The sequence below is a fragment of the Pituophis catenifer genome, unplaced genomic scaffold (genome assembly GCF_029215685.1).
Source record: "Pituophis catenifer annectens isolate HBS135680 unplaced genomic scaffold, rPitCat1.0.hap2 SCAF_1, whole genome shotgun sequence".
Lineage (NCBI taxonomy): Eukaryota > Metazoa > Chordata > Lepidosauria > Squamata > Colubridae > Pituophis > Pituophis catenifer.
Window position 1 is genome coordinate 223,730,338 of NW_027256881.1, and position 23,039 is coordinate 223,753,376.

General features: G+C 36.8%; 1 protein-coding gene across 1 annotated transcript in view; it reads right to left on the bottom strand.

Moving 5' to 3' along the window:
* Positions 1-664: 664 nt before the first annotated feature.
* PDIA5 (protein disulfide isomerase family A member 5) overlaps positions 665-23,039 on the bottom strand; it is a 217,491-nt gene continuing 195,116 nt past the window's right edge. Inside the window, exons 16-17 of the mRNA XM_070957085.1 lie at positions 5,827-5,961; positions 665-1,070 (exon numbers count right to left, since the gene is read on the bottom strand). Of these exons, the coding sequence (XP_070813186.1) occupies positions 990-1,070; positions 5,827-5,961 (216 nt within the window). The 3' untranslated portion in view covers positions 665-989. The remainder of the gene's footprint in view (positions 1,071-5,826; positions 5,962-23,039) is intronic.

Below are 23,039 nucleotides of genomic sequence, written 5' to 3' on the forward strand. Positions count from 1 at the left end.
ATTCAGGTACGGCATATTACAAAAAGAAGAGGAGGAAAAGTAAAACACCACTACAGTCAATTAAGATCTGAAATGGCCCAATGCTGCTTCATTATTTCCTATTATCCCTGAGCATCTTAAAAATGACTCTCCCACATTAATTGGGGATGGGGGGGGTGGGGAGGGAGCGAGGGAGAGGGGGAGAAGAAGCATAATCTTTGCAAGTTGGCAAGAGGACATCCTAATCGTAACTAGACATGCTGTACGTTTGGCAAAATTGAACGTGGCTAGAAATGTCTCCATTGATGGCGGGAAATGTTATCCTCCTTCCCACAGACTCTAAATTGTATCAATCCTGCCATGGTGCCTTGTTCTTGCTGATGTCCCATCAACTACACAAAGTAAACACGGAGTCCCTGGACTGAAAGTGCCCTTTTGTCCCAAAATGGGTCCTGAAGTAAGTGCCAGGCACACATGCCCTGTAAAACTGCCCTTGAAGAACCTTTGGGCCATGGCCTCTGAGGGGACCAGCATGCTCTACTTCCTCTAATTGAACTTGCATCCGATGAATACTTTTGCATCTTCTTTTATTTCCCTCCCTCCCATTTTTAAAAGCCATTTTTCATAAAATCTCTTTCAAAATTAAAAAAAACAACAACACACACGCAAAGATTACTTTGTCGGAGGAAATCACTATCAAACCTACAGATTACAAAAAGATTGCATAGGAATATCAATGGGCATAGGTGCACCGAACAGCAAGAAAATGCTCTTCTTGTGTTCTTCTCCATAACAGAATATGGCAACAATGACGGTATTTTTCTTAAAAAAAAAAAAAGAGAGAGAGAATGATTTCAATTTATTTTCAAAGTTGTAGAAAATGGCAATGGCGGTCTATAAAAACAAAGTCTGTTCTTTAAAAGATGTATAATCTCAGGCATTGCACCAGTGACCCTGAGACCCTTCACAGTGCAGTGGAATTGTTTTTTTGTTTCTTTTTGAGGCAGAAATTACAATTCATCTTTCTTCTTCCCTATCTTCTCGTGATCTCGCTCTCGGAGTGTTCGCATGTAAACTGAAAATCCAGATTCCTAGAATGCCAGATAAAAACAAACAATTAGTTACATACTGAAACATACCGAAAGTGGCCATCGTTCTCCACCTCTGTTCTAGATGGAGGGGCTCAAATGAGAAAGGAAGTTATTTGTTATGAAAGGAATAGCCCAAGTTCTCTTCCCGTACTCACATACAGTATGTCACAGAAGTGAGTACTCCCCCTCACATTTTGTAAATATTTCAGTATATCTTTTCATGTGACAACACTGAAGAAATGACCCTTGGCTACAATGTAAAGTAGTGAATGTACAGCTTGTATAACAGTGTAAATGTGCTGTCCCCTCAAAATAACACAACACACAGCCATTAACGTCTAAACTGCTGGCAACAAAAGTGAGTACACCCCTAAGTGATAATGTCCAAATTATTATGTCATAATAATGTCATTATTATCATAATAATGTCCAAAGTATACTCACTACTTTACATTGTAGCCAAGTGTCATTTCTTCAGTGTTGTCACATGAAAAGATATACTTAAACATTTACAAAATATGAGGGGGTGTACTCATTTCTGCGACATACTATAACTCCCTCCATATTCTTTTATTTAAGATAACTGATAGTTTCCAACTCCCTATGTAAATTTTTTTCCTGTATTATTAGTTCAAACATTCCATATATAACATTTTATGTATTATAATACATGAAGACTTAATTATTAGAAAAAATAGGGAGAAACTACAAGTGCCTTTCTTTATATATAGGGATGTAAAGTTATTGGGACTGTGGTTTATGAACTTGATTTTAAAAAACCAACTTTTTACCCAAACAAGTCTCTCAATAAAGATCTAATTGTCTAGAAAGTCAAACTAGAAAGGATTATTATCAAGATAAGCTTCTGTCTCTAGTGTCAAACTGTCTTTATGAATGATCTTCTGTGTTATTAGCCTATTGATTAGCATGACACAAAACAAATGATTTCTAGAAAGAAACATGACATTTCCAAGATGTGTGATGCTGTGTTTAATTGAAAATCATCACAAACCTTTGGCAGTCAATAATATAAAAATGAATGAGTGAATGAATGAATAAATGTATGTATGTATGTATGTATGTATGTATGTATGTATGTATGTATGAATGAATGAATGAATTTTGCTTTTTCTATGGCAACTCAGCAGCAAGAATGATACTTACAATCAACAGGGTATTGGATCAGTATCCTTAGATCTTTTCCAACTAACAGTGAGGGTTAAAGCTAAGCCTTTGCAGATGTCTTTAAATATTTTTATTTAAATATTTCTGAGAGGTTTAGATTAGAGCTGACAACTTATCCAAAAGGCTTGGACACACAATGCAGTAGGAAGTGAGCTACTTTACTTTGTCTGCTGCATCTGTCAATCTTAACTGGGAATGTTACGCATCACTAGTTATAAAATCTGAGACTCTAGTAAACACCCTGAACAACTACTTTTTGATTAGAACTCTACCTGCTATTACAAATGTTATCCAAAATGTATTATCCAGCCCAGTGAAGCTGCTTATGATGCTTCCTTCGTCACTTTAACAAAACAGGCAACACTTTACCTATGTAACCACTGAAAATAACACTTCTACAAATTAAATGAGCTTTTAAATGCATGCTGCAGATCCTGTCAGTCAAATAATGTTGACTGGCAGGGACTAAAAGATGTGCCTCTGCTATAGCCCCTGCCTTGCGGCATATTCTCCCTTCAGAAATTAGAATAGCCTCAACCCTGGTGGCTTTTCAAAAGGCTTAAAAAACTTGGCTATGTCCTCGGGCCTGGAACTCAGAATGTGTTAAAGGTCCCATTTCTTGGTTTTACTGTTGGGTGGTTAACTATCTCGACTGCTCTATATATTTACTTTTTGAATGTTTTAATTGCTTTATTGTTTTAATTGTTTTATAGTTTTAGAATTGTAAGCTGCCTAGTCATTTGGCTGAGAAGGGCAGCTATAGATATTTGATGAATGAATGAATGAATGAATGAATGAATGAATGAATGAATGAATGAATGACTCTTTTAAGATGTTCAATCCTGTCTTTCTTCATAATAATTCATACTCTTTGCCTTTTTCCATACTCACTGCAGATAGCTAGAAATCAAGATCTAAAGAACTATACCTTACACAATGCACAAAAGATAGGGATGGTGCAATGTTTATGGTCTGAAACTGCCAATAACATCATCAATAACATCAACCATATTTTAAGCTCATGGGATTTCCCAAGTATTCTAAGATATAAATTAAATGATCCTTGGAGATGTCTAGAAGCAGAACACATATTTAGATGCTCCCCAGTTGGCTGTCAGATGCAATTCAAGATGCTAGTTATCTCTTGCAAAGCCCTTCATGACACAGAACTTGGTTCTCTGAGGGACTATCCATCTTCTGTAGCTTTTGCCACCCTATACAATGGGTCAGTTAATGTGTTTTGGGCTCCAGAGCTCAGACAACATTATTTGATGGGATCCAGGAACAAAATACTATTACAATACCTGCTCTCTAATACATCCCCTCAGAAATTTGCAATGTCCTTTACCTTATTTACAAGAGTCCTTAAATGTATTTATAACTTTAACTATAACAGTAACAGTATTGTAAAGCCTGAGGATTTCTTCAATAAAAATAAAAGTGTGATATAATGTTAAAAAGAGAATTCCAGAATTATGGTCAACAGACTAACATTGTTTAAAACAAGCTGCAAGGAAGAAGAGGTAAGTATGCATGTTACTTTAAGCAAAGGTACACAGGTGAGTCATTTAATAAGAGCTTGGCAATAATAGTTTTTTCTAGCACAAATATTTTAGTTGTTTATGAGAAAAGCCTGCATCGATCATTAAAGAAAAAAGAAGCAATGTAACAACTAATTAATTTTTCCCATGTACGTGGGAAAAATACGTTTTCCAAAAACGTTAAAGGAACATTAATTTGATAAATCATCATCTAAACATGACCTAAACAGAGCCCTGATGGGCCTAGTGACTAGAAGGTAGTATTGCAAGCAAACTCTGCCCACAGCCTGGAGCTCGATCCAGTTCAATGGAGTTGACTCAGCTTTCCATCTTTCCCAGGTCAGTAAAATAAGGACCCAGATTGTTGGGGGAAATGTGCAAATAATGCTTACATTGTAATCCACCCAGAGAATGTTGTAAATGCTATGGGGTAGTATATAAACTATTGCTATTTGTCATTTTCACAAGCCATTTAATTTTTGTAACTGAATTGATAAAATCAGTAATACTATGGCTTAAAAACAAATTAATGCGCCTTATAGTTAATGTGAGGATAGCTCATACTTAACACTAACCAAAATGAGAAACAAAAGAAAAGCATATTCCTCTTTACACCCAAAAGTATCAGGAAATATTTCTGAGCCTTGCTGCCTTATATAGAGGTAGATTTTCTATTCCAAAATGCAGGTAGTCCTTACAAGAGTTTGTTTAGTGACCATTCAAAGTTACAACGACACTAAAAATGACTTAAGACCATTTTTCACACTTATGACCGTTGCAGCATTCACGTGGTCATATGACCAAAATTTGGGTGCTTGGCAACAGGTTCATATTTATGATGGTTGCAGCGTCTTGGGATTATATGAACAACTTTTGTGACCTTCTAACAAGCAAAGTCAATGGGAAAGCCAGATTCACTTAACAACCATGTTACTAACTTAACAACTGCAATGATTCACTTAACAACTGTGTCTATAAAGGTCATAATATGCGAGTCCCTTGGACTGCAAGGCGATCAAACTGGCCAATCTTAGAGGACATCAACCCTTACTGCTCTTTAGAAGGCCAGATACTGAAGATGAAACTCAAATACTTTGGCCACCTAATGAGAAGGAAGGACTCACTGGAGAAGAGACTAATGCTGGGAAAGATTGAGGGCAAAAGAAGAAGGGGACGGCAGAGAACGAGATGGCTGGATGGAATCACTGAAGCAGTAGGCGTGAGTTTAAATGGACTCCAGAGGATGGTAGAGGACAGGAAGGCCTGGAGGAAAGTTGTCCATGGGGTCGCGATGGGTCGGACACGACTTCGCAACTAACAACAACAAAAATGGAACAAAACTCACTTAACAAATGTCTCACTTAACAATATAAATTTTTGGCTCAATTGTGTTCGTAAGTTGAGGACTACCTGGAATTTTTCTGTTGCAACATTAATCTTCCATCTAATAAATATTCCAATCAGATCTTCTCTAGATTGTTTCAATTCTTAATTGTTAAGATGGAGGTGTCTGACTTTTTGGCTGATAAAATCTCATTCTAAAAGCAAACTATAACACATGAAAAATTTATAACACATTATTATTCACTGAATATTAAATTGTAAAGGCCCTATTTCTGTAGAATTCCCACACGATGTAACTGCAATAATGTTAAAGGAAGTCCTTTAGGATATTCTGGAATGCCCTCTCATAATTTCAGTGTACCCAAAGGACAACTGAAAACCTAATTTAAAATGAGTTTTCAAACATCCTCCGGATGAGTTTATCTGCTACATTGGCTAGGATTGGATACAAAAATTTGAGACTAATTTTCACTAGTGCCAAATACACTCAGATATTTAATAAGCAAGACTCACAATAAAAGGTTCCAAAATGACTTCGTGCCAAATATACACAAGGAGACAAGATGATAACCAAATGTGGCCTTCTTTCTGGAAGCATTAAATTTCCATTGCTAAATGCTGTCCCACCCCATATATACTTATTTATTGTTTAAATAGCTGACTTTTGTTTTCCAGCATATACTTACCCCTCTGTCTCCACTATATTTTTCTATAAATTTTCCATAATTATAATAGTTAAAGGTTGGATATCCATCCACTCCTTCCTGCTTACACAAGTCATGGTTTTGTTCTTTGGCACAATCCACTGCAGCATAGGCAATCTGGAGAGAGAAATAATAATAATAATAAAAAAAGACTGGATCAGTTAAATAGAGCTCAGATGCTTTAAATCCTGAATGGCTATATATATAAAAAAGATATGAGCTGAAAAGCATTTCTAGTATCTAAATATCATTTAGCTTTAAAATGTTAAGGTCCAAGTTTGAATAGAGTTGATCAAATTTATAACATTCTTGGACATAAGAACCAGTTTGATCGGTTGGCTAGGCTCCAAGCCAGAAAGCGGGAAACAATGTGTTCTATTCCCGCCTTAACTATGGATACCAGCTGGGCAACTTTGGGCCAGTGACTCTCTCTTAGCCCAACTCACCTCACAGGGTTGTTGCTGTGGGGAAAATAAGAGGAAGGTGTTCACAGCCTTGAGTTATTTATAGAAATAATAAAGGCAGGGTACAATTAAATAAATTCCAAATTCCAGTACGTACTTTGGGCAAAATCTAACACCTTTTCCCTCTCTCAAATACACTGATTCCTTGAAATTTTAGTTAGACTAACTGTATAAACACATGGAAAGCCATACTAGTACATTTGATAAAATAATTAGGTAATTATAGCTTCTTACAGTCTGTCTAATCAAAGTCTCTGGGAACAGGTTCTGCAAATTCTAAGTGGGGAAATATGTGGCTATCAGTCTCCTGTATCTCTCTGTTTTCTGTTTTATTCCTTTATGTATCATTATTGACAAACCCAAGGGTGTTCACTCACCTTCGCCCACAGCCAGAGAAAGAGCCAGGTCTTCAAGGCTCTTCTAAATAACAGTAGGGTGGAGGCCACCCAGATCTCAGAGGGAACCCCACTCCAGAAACCCAGAGTGCACTAATCCCACCAGACAATATAGCTGTGCAGATATTACGAGGGATAGGCAGTCCCTCAAGTAACCTGGCCCTATGCCATGAAGGAATTTATAGATCATGATCATCACCTTGATTTACACCTGGAAGTAAATAGGAAATCAGTGTAGCCTGGGAAGCAGAGGTTTTAAAGGACATACCAAGGCATACCCATCACTGTCCATACTGCGGCTGCATTCTGAATCAGTGTAAGCATCTGGGGAGTCTTCTACAGCAGCCCCAGGTATAGCATGTTGTAGCAATCAAGCCATGAAGTAACTAGCGTGTATGACTGATTGACTGAAGAGCTTTCTAATGAATACATATTATTATAATAGTGGAAGGCAGTAGCTAACAAAATACCATCTCAGCCATTAATGTAACCACTTGGTCTTGAACTAGTCACAGTTGTGTACACCTACAGCTTAGCCTCTAAAACAGGGACATAAATAACCTATTCTCCAGAGTTACTGTGAATATATTTACATATATCTGTATGCATACATTTTACATATTTATTTGAAACTAAATGTGTAATTTATAAAGACATATGCTTCCTCCACAAATCTCACAAAAGAGTTCCTTATTCAAAATGGGCTTGCAAGGTCGTTGTGTTACAAATTTGCTTACAAGTTATTTTCTCCAAGATTCCCTTGAACTTTTATCCTAACCGTTCAGAATTTCCCAATATTATTGATGCATAGTATACCTACAAAAACATCCAAAGAAAGCTCCTGTTCAGTTTTAAACTTGCTTAAATACAGACAATACTTTTAATTTTAATGTGATGGCTGGCTCGACTACTGAATGGAAAAGTTAATACAATCTGGTTATAATAAGCTCGTTTTGCCTTGTCGGATATCACAGATTTATGACGGTTAAATGCATTTTGGTACACCGTTAATTTCCTGATAATATATGGTCACTGTTAAATATACACCTGTTACACAATTCTAACCAATTATCATTAGCTATGGGCATGCCATTTCTTACAGTTCTATTGATTTATTCAGAACTCCCTATAATTATTTCCTTGCTCCAACTGATGCTGCCTCCTACAACCTCTTTTGAGAAATACAGGCCTCTTCTTACTTCAGAGTCTCCTTACGTGGACAGTTAGAAAGTGCTGGCTGCTTACCTGGCAATACAAATTGATTTGTCAGGTTAAGCAAGTGGACTTGTTGCTTTAGCAAATCTAAGTCTTCCAACTGGCACAGGACAGTTAAATTATTCCATGTGTACTCTGCATGGATGTCCAGTGGCATTGAGCATTTTAACGATTAGATCCTGCATGCTTAACTAACACAACTCCTTCTCCATGATGAAACTGTGCAACCCTTGAATTGGCGAGCAACTGCAGAATTCATAAAATCCAATCGAGCAACACTTCAATGCTAGGTTCCTTCTTTAAACCCTCCGGAACAAATCTGTAATCTTCCTGACACATTGGGCTTCCTCCTAACGTCTTTTCATCTATCTCTGACTTCATATTTTGTATCTTCTTCTCTAGGAAAATATATTTCTTTCTCCCTATTTTCAAAACACACAATTTGACCACTTATATTTGGATTTCACTTGTGCCACTGGGTCTCTGACTTTCCAACAATAATTGAGTAATTTCACTTATGGACTCACGTATAATTCTCTAAGATATTTCCAGTATTGATCTTTTCTGTAATTATCTCCTTGGGTAGTTTTTCTCCAGCCTTACTTTCTCTGGAGGAGTATCAGCAACACAAGAGGCTATGGAGACTCTCAAAGTCCAGTTTTCTCTGATATTGTCTTGTTCAATCTAATCTAATCTAATCTAATCTAATCTAATCTAATCTAATCTAATCTAATCTAATCATCTATCCATCATCTATGTATGGCCTTGCAGTATGCTGTGCCATACAAAATGCAATCAACTAACTCAGTAGAAAAACTAGCATCTCAAAGTTATGATTTCTAGCCTAACCATCTATCAGGGTGGTTTCTGAAATATTTTTGGAAGGGGTCTCCTAGAGGAGCATTTTCCAATGAAGATGAAAATAAGAATGCCCTGATTTATTTCAGAATCAATCTGAGGGGAATCACAAAGTGGCTGCCATAAGTACATCAAAGGGCAATAAAATGCCACCATTCAAAGCCTTTTAAGAAGTAAACTTCATTGTAGATTTAATCCACTAACTCATAGTATGTCCCAAAATTTAAGAAGAGTTATTTATACAAAAAAGATAAACTGCTATCATTCCAACCAAGTTTGAGAAATATGTGGTCCTGAGCTCAAAAATAACTAGCAATTACCATCTTTCTTGACTGCCTCGCTCACTGGAAATGCTACAGGGAAGGCAGCTGCAAATTTAATTAACACAGTAGGAATAAGGTATTGGGGGAATAGCTTGAAGTAACTAAGCACAACAAAAAATACTAAATTACATATCATATGTCTTCAAACCTGATCATAACTTGACTACTCAAAAGAAAATATTTTACAGATGTTTACCTCAGTGATTCAAAAAATCACTAAGGTAAGCATTTGATCCTGAAATGTTATAATGATATGCAATAGTTCAAAAATGTGCCCTCAATTCCGCTTGCTGGCATGACAATATAAATAACAAAAGCATTCGAAGTATCAAAGAGATAATTCCTAAAACCTGAATTTGCTGCACAGGGCTTCTACAAAATTAGCACTGATGATATTACCTAGTTTGGGTAATGAAACATCTATAAGAAAACAAGCAAGCTCAGAGAGCACCAAGGACCCCTCATTCTCCAAAATTATTTAGATCAAAGAATCTAACAGTGGACGTGATCTTACATATTATTATTTAGTGCTACCTTATGCAAAAATTTATATATTTGTGCCAGTGGTGGATTGCTACCGGTTCGCCCCGGTTCTCCTGAACCAGTAACGGTGGCGGCGGGAGGCTCCATCCACCCACCTGGACACTTCTGCGCATGTGTAGAAGTGTCGTGTGCAAGAACGAACCAATAGCAAACTAAATTGAAACCCACTACTGATTTGTGTCCCGATTTGAAAACCTCCAGCAAGGGGTGGTCATAGTCTTATAGGCAAATTGTTCCACCACTTAACAGCTCTCAACATCTAGAACAGGGATCCCCAACCCCCAGGCCATGGCCCACTACCGGGCCGTGGCCAATTTGAAACTAGGCTGCCTGAGCTGGCACACATACATAGCGGGTTGGCACACATACATAGCTTGACTTGCATGAGTGGTGGGCTGACGCCTGTGCACACATTCGCACAGCTCAACTTGTGAAAGTTGAGCTGCATGTTCATGTTCATGCACATGCACATACAGGCCTGCCACTTGTGCAAGTTGAGCTGCATGTGCATGCATGTGCGCGCTGGTCTGATGCTTGTGTGGCCTGGTTTCCCTCTCCCCCTTAGCTAGGCTGCCAATCTGTGAAGGTTGGGGACTGCTGAGGTAGAAAACCCTCTTAATATTTAGCTTAGGTTGCTTATCTTTTAAATTTAACCCACTGGTTGTTGTCTTCAATTTGGTTCTAACACAGGCCATGTTCATTTCTCTTATATGTAAGAGATTTTGACATATTTGTAGCCGCTCTTAATATTCTTTTTTGCAAATTAAACATGTCCAGCTCTACTAACTGAAGCTCATAGGGATAGGTTTCCAGCACCATTATCTTAGTAACTCTTTCTGAATCTCCTTTATGTGAGTGGACTTAAAAGTGGTGTACTTAAGAGCTGGTCTTGTTAGAACAGAATATGAAATATGAAAATGGCTTCTATTAATATTGTTCTAGACTGCACTGGCTGTTTTAGTTGCTTCATCACATACCTTAGTCATACAAAGCTGTGGGTCACCAGTACGCCTAGATCCTTCTGATAGCATTACTAAATTAGCTTTTCATATTCCATTCTAGGAGAAAATTTTAAGGCTCCAAGGCATATTTTTGAAATAAACAAAACACAAACCCAGCTAAAAAGCAACCCCATATTTGGAATTCTCAGTTGCACCAAAGGAATCAAATAGTAACAGGAAAAATAACTGACCAAAAAAGATTAGCAATTAACACAGGGAATTCAAGGTTTTTGAATAGTGGCTAACCTAAAATAATAACTTCAGGCCCCTAGTTTAATCCAAAATCCTTTGCTGTACAGGAGGGATATGATCCCAATTCTCTCCACTTCTTGTTATGAATTCAAATACACACATGAATTAATCCAAACCCAATTAACGTTATCAATCACACTGACTACCATGTCCTATCACATTCCAATGAGTATCTGTAATTGTAATCAATCAAATAAAAGGATGATTTGCATAAGTCTATAAAAAGTGCTTGTAAACCTACAAGTCTTTAGGCTACTTTTACTTCCGTTACAGCTCCTGTCAATAAGCCAATTTATACTTCAATGTAATTGTGGGGAAATTATTCTTCCGTATGCATGTGATTTTTCTTTCCTAAGATGCAGGATTTTATACTTGACATCCTGTTAGTTTAGTCTCAACATTCAAACCTGTGTTGGTTGTTTGAAATTATAATTTTGTTCCCTAATTAGCCAATCTCTCTGGTTTGATGCCATCTGCAATTTCAATAAGCATCCCTTACCTTCCATCCTCTGGATCACTTATAACAATTCTGACTAACACAGAGACAAGGACAGAGCCCTTGAGGCTAGGGTTCACTTGATATTTGCCTCCAGTGTGATGCATTATGTATGAGGACTCTTTAAGTGTGTTTATTCCACCAGCTACAAATTCACTGGATGCAGCACACAGCCCTCGTTTATTCCTCTTGTCAGCAAGCCTTTGAGCGTGTTCCTGTGTCCAGTGTTTTCCTTAGATACTTAGATAATATCTATGCCCCAAAGTGTTTTTTTTTACACAGATGTAGCACATGTACCAATTGTGCTCTTTCCTGGAAAAGATGGATCTGTTTGCTAGATATGGCTTAGTCACATCCATAAACTGTCTCTGAAATGTGTGTGGTAATCTCTTTTTGGGCTTGCTAGAAAAATATATATATATATATTTTTTCATGTACAGAGATCCCCTATAGTTTTGAAACTTCAGCAACTTCCAGTTTATTTCTAAACACAACTACCGTTTACTGTTGACCTCTATATCCCTAAATGACTATGATTTCCTGTAACATCAAGGGCCCTACTCTCCTAAAGCTTCTGGAAGTTCCCATTTTAGAAGCAAAATTTACCATGTCTTTTATTGGACTGTAGTATCTCTTTGTTTACTTTCTTGAGTTTGTCTGTCATCTTCTATAAAATTACACTGCCGAAATTAATTTTAACTTCTGTCTCTAGTTTTCAAATGCAAATAGAATTTGAGACATTGCATCAACTTTTGAATATACATGTAGAATTAGTTGATTCAGTCTATCCTACTTATTAAAATGATTTATTTCACAGGATTTATCAGATGCAACAAGTAAGTAAACTTACTTTAAGTAAGTTAAAATTATCACCTATACTCCAAAGACTTCAAGAGAGATAATTAGCTGGAAATAAATGCAGATTTGTTCAACTTGAAGGCAGCCAAATTTCAGTGCTTCTTGCACCCAAACAGGCTTACATTGGTTTGTCTTTTGGTCATGTAATACCAATGATTCCTTCCAAAATGCGTATGATTTTGCTGTAGCTTAAAAATTCTGATGAGTAATAAATTCAGCAAACACATACACACAAATTAGATGATTCTTTTAATGTACAAGGCCAAAGACTACATTAAGGCTTTCAGTTTATTTTACCAACTTCAACAATTAAAATGCTATATTTCTTTTATTCAAATTTGGACCTTTCTCACACAGTTGTCATGCCTTTCATCCTGAGTAGCAGCCTGGCCCCTGACTACTATGAAAAGCCAAACAAATCTATGGAACCCACAACATCAGGGAGAGAGATGCTTGAAACAAGTTTAAGGAATTGACAAACTAGGACCTCCAAAATCTTTTATCTTTCAAACTTCTGCCTATCTAGAAATTAAACATGCCATAGGAGGGATCTTAATGACTCAATGACAACTCAGTACAGACTTGTGGTGAAATGTAGTTTGGATTCCCAGAGGAAGTGACTGCATTCCAGGGGGCAAAGAGGCAGTGGAGCTTAGAAAGTTTGGTCTGCAGAAAGAGAATTAAAATGGTTCCTCCCTAGCTATTCCCAAATATAGGTACTTGTAGTTATGCAAATAGTTGCTTTAGTCTGGCAAGATTCTGTCTGTAGGTAAAGACAATTAAAGGAAACTACTCTTAAGTAACTACACATGCTGTTCTTAGTTCTTCGGCTTGAGAAAACTGTTTAATAACTTGTCCCTGGATTCCAATATAAAAGCCCTTCAAATCATTTCTCTCTACTAGTGTAAGATGGTCACTTTCCAGTTACAGCTCTTAGTGTGCCTTGCTCCATTATTCCCCACAAATTTCCTACAGTTTTGTCCTTCCTTCCATTGCCCCTGAAAAGAATGGACTTACATTTTTGTAAAGTGTCTTTATACAGTTCATTTTACTACAGCCTAATACCTTTTATCTTTTGTTTGTCTTGAGGGAATTATAACTCTTCACAAGGTTATTTTCAGAGAATATATGAAGGAGAAAGGGGGTGGGAAAACTGTTATTGGGAAAGATTTTGAAGGCTTGGGGAATGTTAATTTTATCTCTTTCACATACTTTTTTCTGTATATACTTAAAATAAGTAAGCTTATCTAAGATTAATTCTTTTTTTCTCAATTACTGTTAGACTGATAAACACAAAGTATTTTCAGTTCTTAAACTTCCCCTGCTCTTCTAAATGTACATATAAACTACTATGTCAATTAACTATCTGAAATGGAAATAATGGAAAATGGGAAGACAGATTTTTTTTTTTGCAAAGAAGCCTGAGAAATAAAAACAAAATACAGCAAAAAACCTCAGCTAAGTAGAAAAAGTTTCTTAAATAGCAAATATTTGCTATTTCACAGGTTCTTTTTTCAACTATAAATAAAATTGACCCACAATCAATAAAGACTGGAAGTGCTGGGAACTTGAGAGAGTTAGTTGTGTTTCTGTATCTCCCTTTTATTTTTACAAGGAAAGCTTACAATAAAAAAATAAATTGTAAATTATAAATGACTTTAATTAGTACAGAAATTAATATTCCACTAATAAAAATATATTCTACGGTATTTTAGCTATCCATTTTTCAGAGGCTCTATATCTACATTTCATTATTTAAAATCCAGCTTCACTATATTTTCATATCTTTCTATTCTACATCTCTAATATATTTATGCTGACCTCTAATTTTCTTTTGTCTTCAACCTTTTATATTTGTGTGCTCACCCTCTATTGCTTGATAATCCTTTTCCACACAGAGAGATCTCTTTTTTATCTCACTTTCTGCTTTCTATCTCTGTTGTGTCAAAACCTTGACTTTTTCTCTGCCTGTTCTGCTTTTTGGGGGATTTCTGACTCTTTCCCTCTTCCAAATCTTGACTCCAGCTGAGGGAAATGAAAGAACTTTCCCTCATACAGATCTGGAGGAAGAAAAAAAATGTTTTTCTCTCCCATTTTCTCAGGTGCTGCCTCCCTTCCCATTGCATATTTCTCAGCAGGGCTACCTAGACTTTAGTTTTACTCATTACTTTGACCCCTGGGCTTTGGCTCCATTTATTCAGCCTCTTCTTCATGAGCTCTATGTCTGTAGAGCTCCTAGGGGGCCATTCTGTCTTCCTCTTCCCTGCTTCCTCCCAATGCTGTTTGATTGGTAACTGGGTTGTCCTGCAATGGAGAAGGGACAGAAAAGAGGAGAATGAAATCTGTCTTTCCACCAATTACCAGCTAGAAGAATTCAGGATGATAGAACAATAAAAGGAAAGCACCAGAGAGTCATCCTTGGAAAACCTAAATAAGCTTTTACTAAGTAATTTCATAGAACAAAAACCCTAGAAGTAAATAATTGCCTGATAATGTGACTAGAAGTAGTTAGATCAACACATTGACACATTTGTCCAATAATTTGTTTAAAAACAGGACATGTAATTATTGGCTGACGAGCTGAAAACTATAGGTATCTAGATTGCAAACATAAATTTACTCTTATATACATGCAGATAAGCCAACAATTTTAGGTGCTAAAATATACCTCCAAAATATGTTCGGTTTATTCGTGAATCGGCTTATCCCCAAGTATATATATGGTAATACTTTTTAAAAGTACCCTATATACTTGGAGATAAGAACATCCACAGATAAACAAACCTTGAATTTTTAACCAAAGTACCATGAAAATATGCCATCCACAAGTAAGTCAACTGTGAAAATTAAAACGTACAAAAATGTCAAAGGTCTGCTTATCTGCAGGTGGCATATTTTTAATGGTATTTGGGTGAAAAAGTTGAGGGTTAGCTTATCTGTGAGTATGTATATGTGTGTGTGTGTGTGTGTGTGTGTGAATTTTTGGATGGAAAAGTCCATTCTCATTTGCTTCTTTACTTCAGGGCTCATCTGTACCTGAAGTTGCCTGGCTAACACTTTTAAGGGACTTGTTTTTATCATATCACCTCCACTTCATCCCCAACAAGCTAGGGAGGCAGCCTAACATCATCTGGCATTTTATCTCTTTCCTGACACAAATCTTGCAGTAAGGACAAAGTACAATGCCTCAGTGATATTGCTGGCATGATCAAAGGGTAGAATTTGCCCATCTCCTATTGGCTGCTTAAGTCTGCTGTAGGCATGTCTCTTTTCAGCTGGTCACTGACCATTTCGGCTTGGGCTGCAAGTAAGATCAGATACCAAGCTTGTGCAATGGGATCTGATGTAGGAGGAGAGGCAAAGCCTGGAGTCAAGAAGAAATCAGTCTGGAGTCTTTACGTTCCCACCAGCATCCAGTTCCTCTTGAATTTTGTTAACTCTTATATAGCACCAATTTAGTGCTGACCATTAATTGACTAGATTCTTGACTAGAATCTAAGAATTGACTAAAGGCATGAAGAATAAAACTTAACACATGATCCTGATTCTTCTTGCTTGACATTTGCTTACAGAATGTAAAGCGTAATCCTTTGGTTAGACGTGACATGAGTTCTGTTTTTAAGATAAAGGTAAAGGTTCCCCTTGCACATATGTGCTAGTCGCTCCCAACTCTAGGGGTGGTGCTCATCTCTGCTTTAAAACCGAAGAGCCAGCGCTGTATGAAGACGTCTCCGTGGTCATGTGGCCGGCATGACTAAACGCCAAAGGTGCACGGAACGCTGTTACCTTCCCACCAAAGGTGGTCCCTATTTTTCTACTTGCATTTTTTACATGCTTTCGAACTGCTAGGTTGGTAGAAGCTGGGAGCTCACCTTGTTACGCGGCACTAGGGATTCGAACTGCTGAACTGCCGACCTTTCGATTGACAAGCTCAGCGTCTTAGCTACTGAGCCACCACGTCTCTATGTCTTTTTTCTGGAATGTCTTGGACCTGCTTTTAAACATAGACTTCAAAAAACCAATGCATTTATGGCCTCTCCCAACCAGAAAAAGAGGATTACTGGATAATTTAAACTAGGGTAGTGATATTTCCCAACAAATGTATAACAGGATTTTCACAAATTATCGTTATTATTTATTACTTGGAGCAGAGTACTACCACTTGGGCAAGTCCAAAATTTATGTATGGGCTATGTAAAATTTGCATACTTTGTGGGTTCCTTCAAGGTGCCGCCAGCTCCATCTTTAAATATGATTGTCATACTTCTGAAAGAGCAATGCTTGTTTATTTATGGGGAAATGCTAATCTTCTAGAATGGACTTGTATGACAGTGTGATCATTTTTTAATATGTGGATATCAATCTTAATATAATGAAATCTGTCTTCCAGAAGACTGATACTTGTGGATAAAAATGACAACCTGACTGACTGGTTGTCAGGGTTCAGGGGAAGCACAGGATAATGTGGGATGCCCCTGATGATGTACCTGCAAGCTTTCTGCTATGGCACTATGTATATTCCCACTCCATACTGATCTAGCAGCTGGGATTTTTTTTAATTGACAGCAAAATAAATTGCCCTACACAAGGCCAATAAACACCCTTTCGCTTGTGCGAAAAATAACTTGAAAAATAACTAAACTCTGCACCTTGAGCACATGTATTGAGCCTGCCAACCCACCTGTCGCTTGTTATGGAGCGTAACTGGTTTTCCTGTCAGAGGATGATTTAGGGGGTGAGAGGAAAGGAAGCTGGGGAATCTTCCAATGGCTCCCCTGAAATTGTCCCATATTAGATCTGTAAGGAAAGAACCATCTGCTGGCCTTCTTGTTGCAAAACAATAGAGCTTGGCTATGGGGACAGCGCAATTTATGTTGACACAAGGATGGAAAGAATGCATATTAATCATGAAGTCATGAAGTGCCCTGAGATAGACTGGTGAACAGCTATCCTGATTTATTTGAAAATGAAATACTGTATCCCAAAGAGCGAAGTCTCAGGAAAATTTGACAGCATACTTCAAACATCCAGATGCTTTTACATTAAAGGGTTTCTCCTCCTATATATAGCTATACATCAAATTGTAACTATGTACAAATTGCCTTATGCAAATTCTGGAAAGAAAATATAAAATTTAATTTAATTGGTACAAAATAATAAAGTTAAAAATATGTAATTTTTAAATTCAAAATCTACTGAGTTTCTGAAGCATTGATCTGCCAGTTTCTTCGAGCCTATCTGAAAATGGTAGTTAGCGAATTCCTCAACCCAGCAAACAACAGCTAGTGGTAGAGTAAGCTTCAGTGACTCCATGGCTCACTTCTGCCTTTTTTCTGTACTTGTTATTTACTTATATAAAGTACCTTATAATAAAGACAAACAATAGTGTCAGCTCTGGTATTAACCCACAACATTCCTTTGCAATTCTATATTTTATAAATGTTTATAGAAACCTGACATGCCAATTCCTTGCCAGCTTTTGAGATTAACCCTTATCTGATAGTTTATCAGAGTACAGGCAAGTAGTACAGAAATTGATTTTTCTGGAAAAGAATTTCAGAAATAATCCAAAACGAAACCCAGATAAATGTTGAAAAAGTTAGCTTTGCTGGATGTCAGGAATTAAAAATGGCCTAGTTTTTCACCAGTTGTTTGTACTTTAACTTGAGATCCTTTCCAGATATTCAGTTGCATGTTTGTATATTTCTTTTAGAAGCTAGAAATATTCAAAAAGCCTTTTAAACCTTAACTTCATGAGATATATTTTCTCAGATTTTTAAAAAATTTTCTATTGATATAGCAGTATTTTTATTTATTTATCAATTTGCCACTGATCTCACAGTTCAAGGTGACTCTGAGTGAGCATCAGTATACTAACTTATTTTTTAAAACATTCATTTTTTCCAGGAAACAGTTGGATGTTCTTTTTAGTAAAAAGTTATCTAATGATTTATTGAAAAGATACAGAATGGATTATTTTCAGTGTTTTTAATTATCACATTTGAACGAGGTTCAAATGTGATACGAGGTATGTAGTTCTCATCACTGCTCCCTCTCAGAAATGATATTGAGATGAGAGCAAAAGGTTGGTACAGAAAAGGAAGATTAAAGTATGGAAAGACAAAATTGTTTAGGGTGTAGTTTGTTTGGTTTTTTTTATTTGATTTATATGCCGCCCTTCTCTGGAGACTCAGAACGGCTTACAGTGCGTTAAGCAATAGCCTTCATACTTTTGTATATTTTTACAAAGTCAGCTTATTGCCCCCACAAACTGGGTCCTCAATTTACCTACCTTAGAAAGGATGGAAGGCTGAGTCAACCTTGAGCCTGGCGAGATTCGAACTTACTAATTGCAGACAGCTGGAGTTAAATTACAATGCATTAGTCTGCTGAGCTATCCAGGCTCAGTGTTTTTCACAGTGTTAGGATTTGGGTTGGTTAATAAAGAACTTTCAATTCAGACAACAGCAACTACAGGTAGTCCTTGACTTACAACAGTTCATTTAGTGATCGTTTGACATTACAATGCCATTGAAAAAAAGTGACATATGACTACTTTTCACATGACCATTGTAGCATCCCCAAGGTCACCTGATCCCTTAGCAACAAATTCATATTTATGATGGTTGCAGTTTCTTGGGGTCATGTGATCACCTTCTGACAAGCAAAGTCAATGGGAAAGCCAAATTCACTTAACAATTGTGTTAACTAACTTAAGAACTGTGGTTATTCGCTTAACCACTGTGGCAAGAAAGATCGTAAAACGGGGCAAAATTCTTTTAACAAATGTCTCACTTAACAACAGAAATTTTTGGTGGTTGTAAGTTGAGGACTATCCATATCTCCTCATGCATTGCATACTTTCAGAAAATACTAACCAAAGGTCCCAGATATGGACTAGGTTGTCACTGAACTCAACATGGCAGCAGTTCACACAGGTTAGACAATTTTATTGAAAAGAAATCCTGGAGGAGATATCCTTCTGTCTATTCTACCAGAAAAAGCATCTTTACCTACACAGAGTGATAAGCTAGTAATAGCACACTCATAGTAAAAAAGAAGTAAAAATAGCTAAAGGGATGTTCTGAAAACTTAGTTGTCATTGTGATATTAAAATGGATAAAAGGGAACAAAATCTGGGGTTCCTATCCAGGAACAAATGATTATCTAAAGACGAGTGAATTCTGTCATGACATGGATTGTGATGACAGATTGTGTGACTTAATAAAAAACACTACAAACGCTTTCAGAGAATGTAGTAAAACAGATAAAAACTGAGTAAGGTACATCAATTTAGATTTATTGTCCTACAACTTAGCTTTTTTTCCCCTTTAAATGATCAGCAATTGAAGATATAACTGCTATTGTTTATTTGTGTTCAAACAAACGAAGAGCAAAGTATTAAATCCATGTTTGGTTTTGTTTGATTAAAATACAAGAAAAAGTCACTTTAAATGCTTGTGCTCTTCCCCTTTCTTTGCCTTTCCAAGGACTGTTCTTTAAGCTCTTACGGTTGCGATAATAAAAGCCTTCTGCAGGAACAGTCAGCTCTTTTTTTTTTCTGTTAAAATATGTACTGCCACTCATCAGTTTATTGATTCAAGGAAATAAATCTCCACAGCAGCAAATATTGACTTTTGTTATGAAAATGGAAGTGAATAGCTTACTGAACATTGATTTTAGAGAAGAATGAAAAAGGGCAAGTCTTCAATTCCCCCAATGTTCTTTCCTAGACTGAAATGTTATCTCTTTTAAAAATAACACTACTTTTGGAAAGTAGTGAACTAAAGTTGACAAACCAGTTTATGCAGAAAAGGATACCGATGCCAAGTGACTTCAGTTCTGATTCTGCACATTAATATTACAGAATGCTGGTTCCCTGTAAAGGGACTGTGAAAGATGCTTAGTTTTTATTAACTATTATGCCAATTAAATGTTGTGCTCCCTGATCATTTCAATGAAGTTACACGGGGATTCCCAGGAGATCAGCCTACTTTTGGATTCTGCACATATGCTGGGAATAATGTCTGTGATGAAGAAAGAAGGTTGGGAGTGGATCCCCAGAATATATAGTCCCAGTAGGGTCACCCGTGGTGTGAAGTTCAGCTCAGCAGTCCAGCTAAAGCAAGCTGGCCTCTACATAGGGTGGCAACAATATATGAAGTTGCTGGAGGTAGATGATTACTTTAGTTACAATGGCAAAGATGTAATTACATTCTGTGTGGGAGAAAGAAATGGCAAATTGCTCCAAGAAAACCACAGCCATAGATGAGATGACGTGACTGACTATATGGTGCTAGAATAGGAGCTCCTCAGGCTGGATGGTAACTTGTTATTGAAGAACAGCTGAGGATCTTTTGGAGTATTAATGGTGTTTCTGATGTGATTAGATTAAAGCTTTCATGATATATAGTTGCTGATGCTGGTTAATAGGAAAAGAAAATCCTAAATCTTTTATTTACTCTTTCATTCATCAAATTTAGGTACAGCCCATTTCCTGCTCAGAGTCACCCTGGCCGGCGTGTAGTTAAATGCATACAAACCATATAAAAATGCAGTGCGTGTATTTACAATCTCATATTCGCAACAGTTTATGAGAGAATACATTTGTTAGATGTTCAGATGTCACAAGACTGGGTGTGATACTGATTATACTGCATGAATGTAAATAGGATATACTTTGGTTTCAACGTTTAAGAATATGTTTTTATTTATTTGGTGTTAGTTCTGTAATATTCTTATGTTTTTACTACTGTATGAAGATTAGATAACTTATTTCTTGATAACTCTAAATATTAATCACTAACATTACCTTTATACAGACTGAGTACACAATAGGCAAGTGAGCAAGAACTATTCAAAATATACAATTCTAAAGGAATGTCAGAGGTAAAATGGAATCGGCAATAGATACTCTGTCTTTTCAAAGTTTCATAATTGTTCTCATGACGGCCAACTTTAATGGAAACAGTTCAAACCAAATATTTGCATTGGCTGAAGGTACTGGAATTATGGTCCTAAAAATATGTACTGCAGTTTCTCAAAGCAAAGACATATTTCAAGGATTTTCAATACGTAGCTAGCAAAAGACATAGAGATATAACTCTGTATCTTAATTCTCCTATCTGGGTTATACAATCTGTTCCTCCATTGTGGTATTATATTGACTGACTTAAGAAGAGGGAAAATTGAGAATCACAATGTTGGAGACAAATACAAGCTTGTAGAAAGCTGTGTGGCACATGCAAATATTTTCCTTTGAAAATTAAAAGCTCGCTGGATTTTCCAAGTCCAATTTGTTATACATATCTGCTTATCTGTTGTCTACTGAACTGTGCAGCAGCAGCCAGACCAAAAGAAAAATTCATAGAAATTTGAGAAAGGAATTGTTTAAAAAGAGCTTTACGATAATGCTGAAGTGCATCCCTGAGCAGCAGTACAGTCAGTATAGAATATCCATAAAGGTCATTAGCAAATCCAAGAACACTTCAGCAGAATTGAATTGTATACGATTGAAGAAATAGTATAGAATTATCAATCTCCACCACCTTGAAAAGTCAAGCAAAGTAGATAAAAACATAGCTGTTTTTCCTGTATGCCTGGCCTTCAGGAACTACTCTAAACTCAATATCCTCAATTGGAACTTAGGTTCCAGCTCATTAAACTTTATGCTTCTACATTTTAGTTGGCTGGCACATTTCTTATTTCTACTATTAGCTGAAATAAGGGCTGCACCCATCAATCACCATCTTGAGGTCTAAAAGGACCTCTCTCAATCTTTGTCAGGGTTTGAATAAATCTATTAATCAATGGAAGCAATGAAAATTTTGAGTTCACCCATAATTTGGACAAAGTTATTTAATACTATACAAAGTTCTCAGTATCAGGGAAATTACCGTAGTTGAGAAAGACCCATGGGCTATCCACCAAGTTGTGGTATTCGTGCATGCTATGGAGGGGGGAGGAGTATGTGTGGGATTGCATGTGTGCCTGGGATGGGTTGCCAGATAGAATAAAACCATATTGAGTTTTGAAAAGCAATAAATTTGCTTAGTATTGATGGTATGGCAAAGGAGGAACTGATGCTGAATAATCAAGATCTTAAAACACTCACATATGTGCAAAAGAATGCAATATACTTCTCCTTGAAGTGCTTGCCATAGCAGGAGGAATGTATTGCTGTCTCCATGCCTTTCCTAATTCAACTTCTAGCTCTTGTTCAGAATCAGGGTTTGAAAAGCCCATTCAGACCGTTAAGATTAACTCCCTGCTCAGTGAAGGAATCCTAATTAAAGTATTCTCAATAGTAGGGTCTCTAGACTTGATCCAAAGATACACAGTGAAGGCAAATCCTCTATTTCTCTGGCTAATTGGTTCCACTATCAAACAGCTGTTACTCTTAGGATGTTTAAATCTGCCTTCCTTTAATTTAAATTCATTCTTCTGTGACCTGAACTCCAGAACAACACAGAATAGTGCAATGCTCATTTGAAGTAATCTTGGGAGGAAGGTTTGTGGCAAAATTATATCTTTCACTTTAGTGAAAACTTATAGCACCAGCTCCCCCCCAAAAATGGTTAATACAAATACATATATACGGTAAGTTTGTCATTATGCATATATATTTATATATCTATGCAAAGATATACTCACTTACTAAACCTAGACCAGGAATTCCAGGGTTCACTTCCCCCAAAGTAACTTCCCTCAACATTTTCTCATTCCTAGACCTCACCAGTTGAACCCTACAACTAGATCTGTCATTTTGCAATAATCTTTCTGAACTTTGA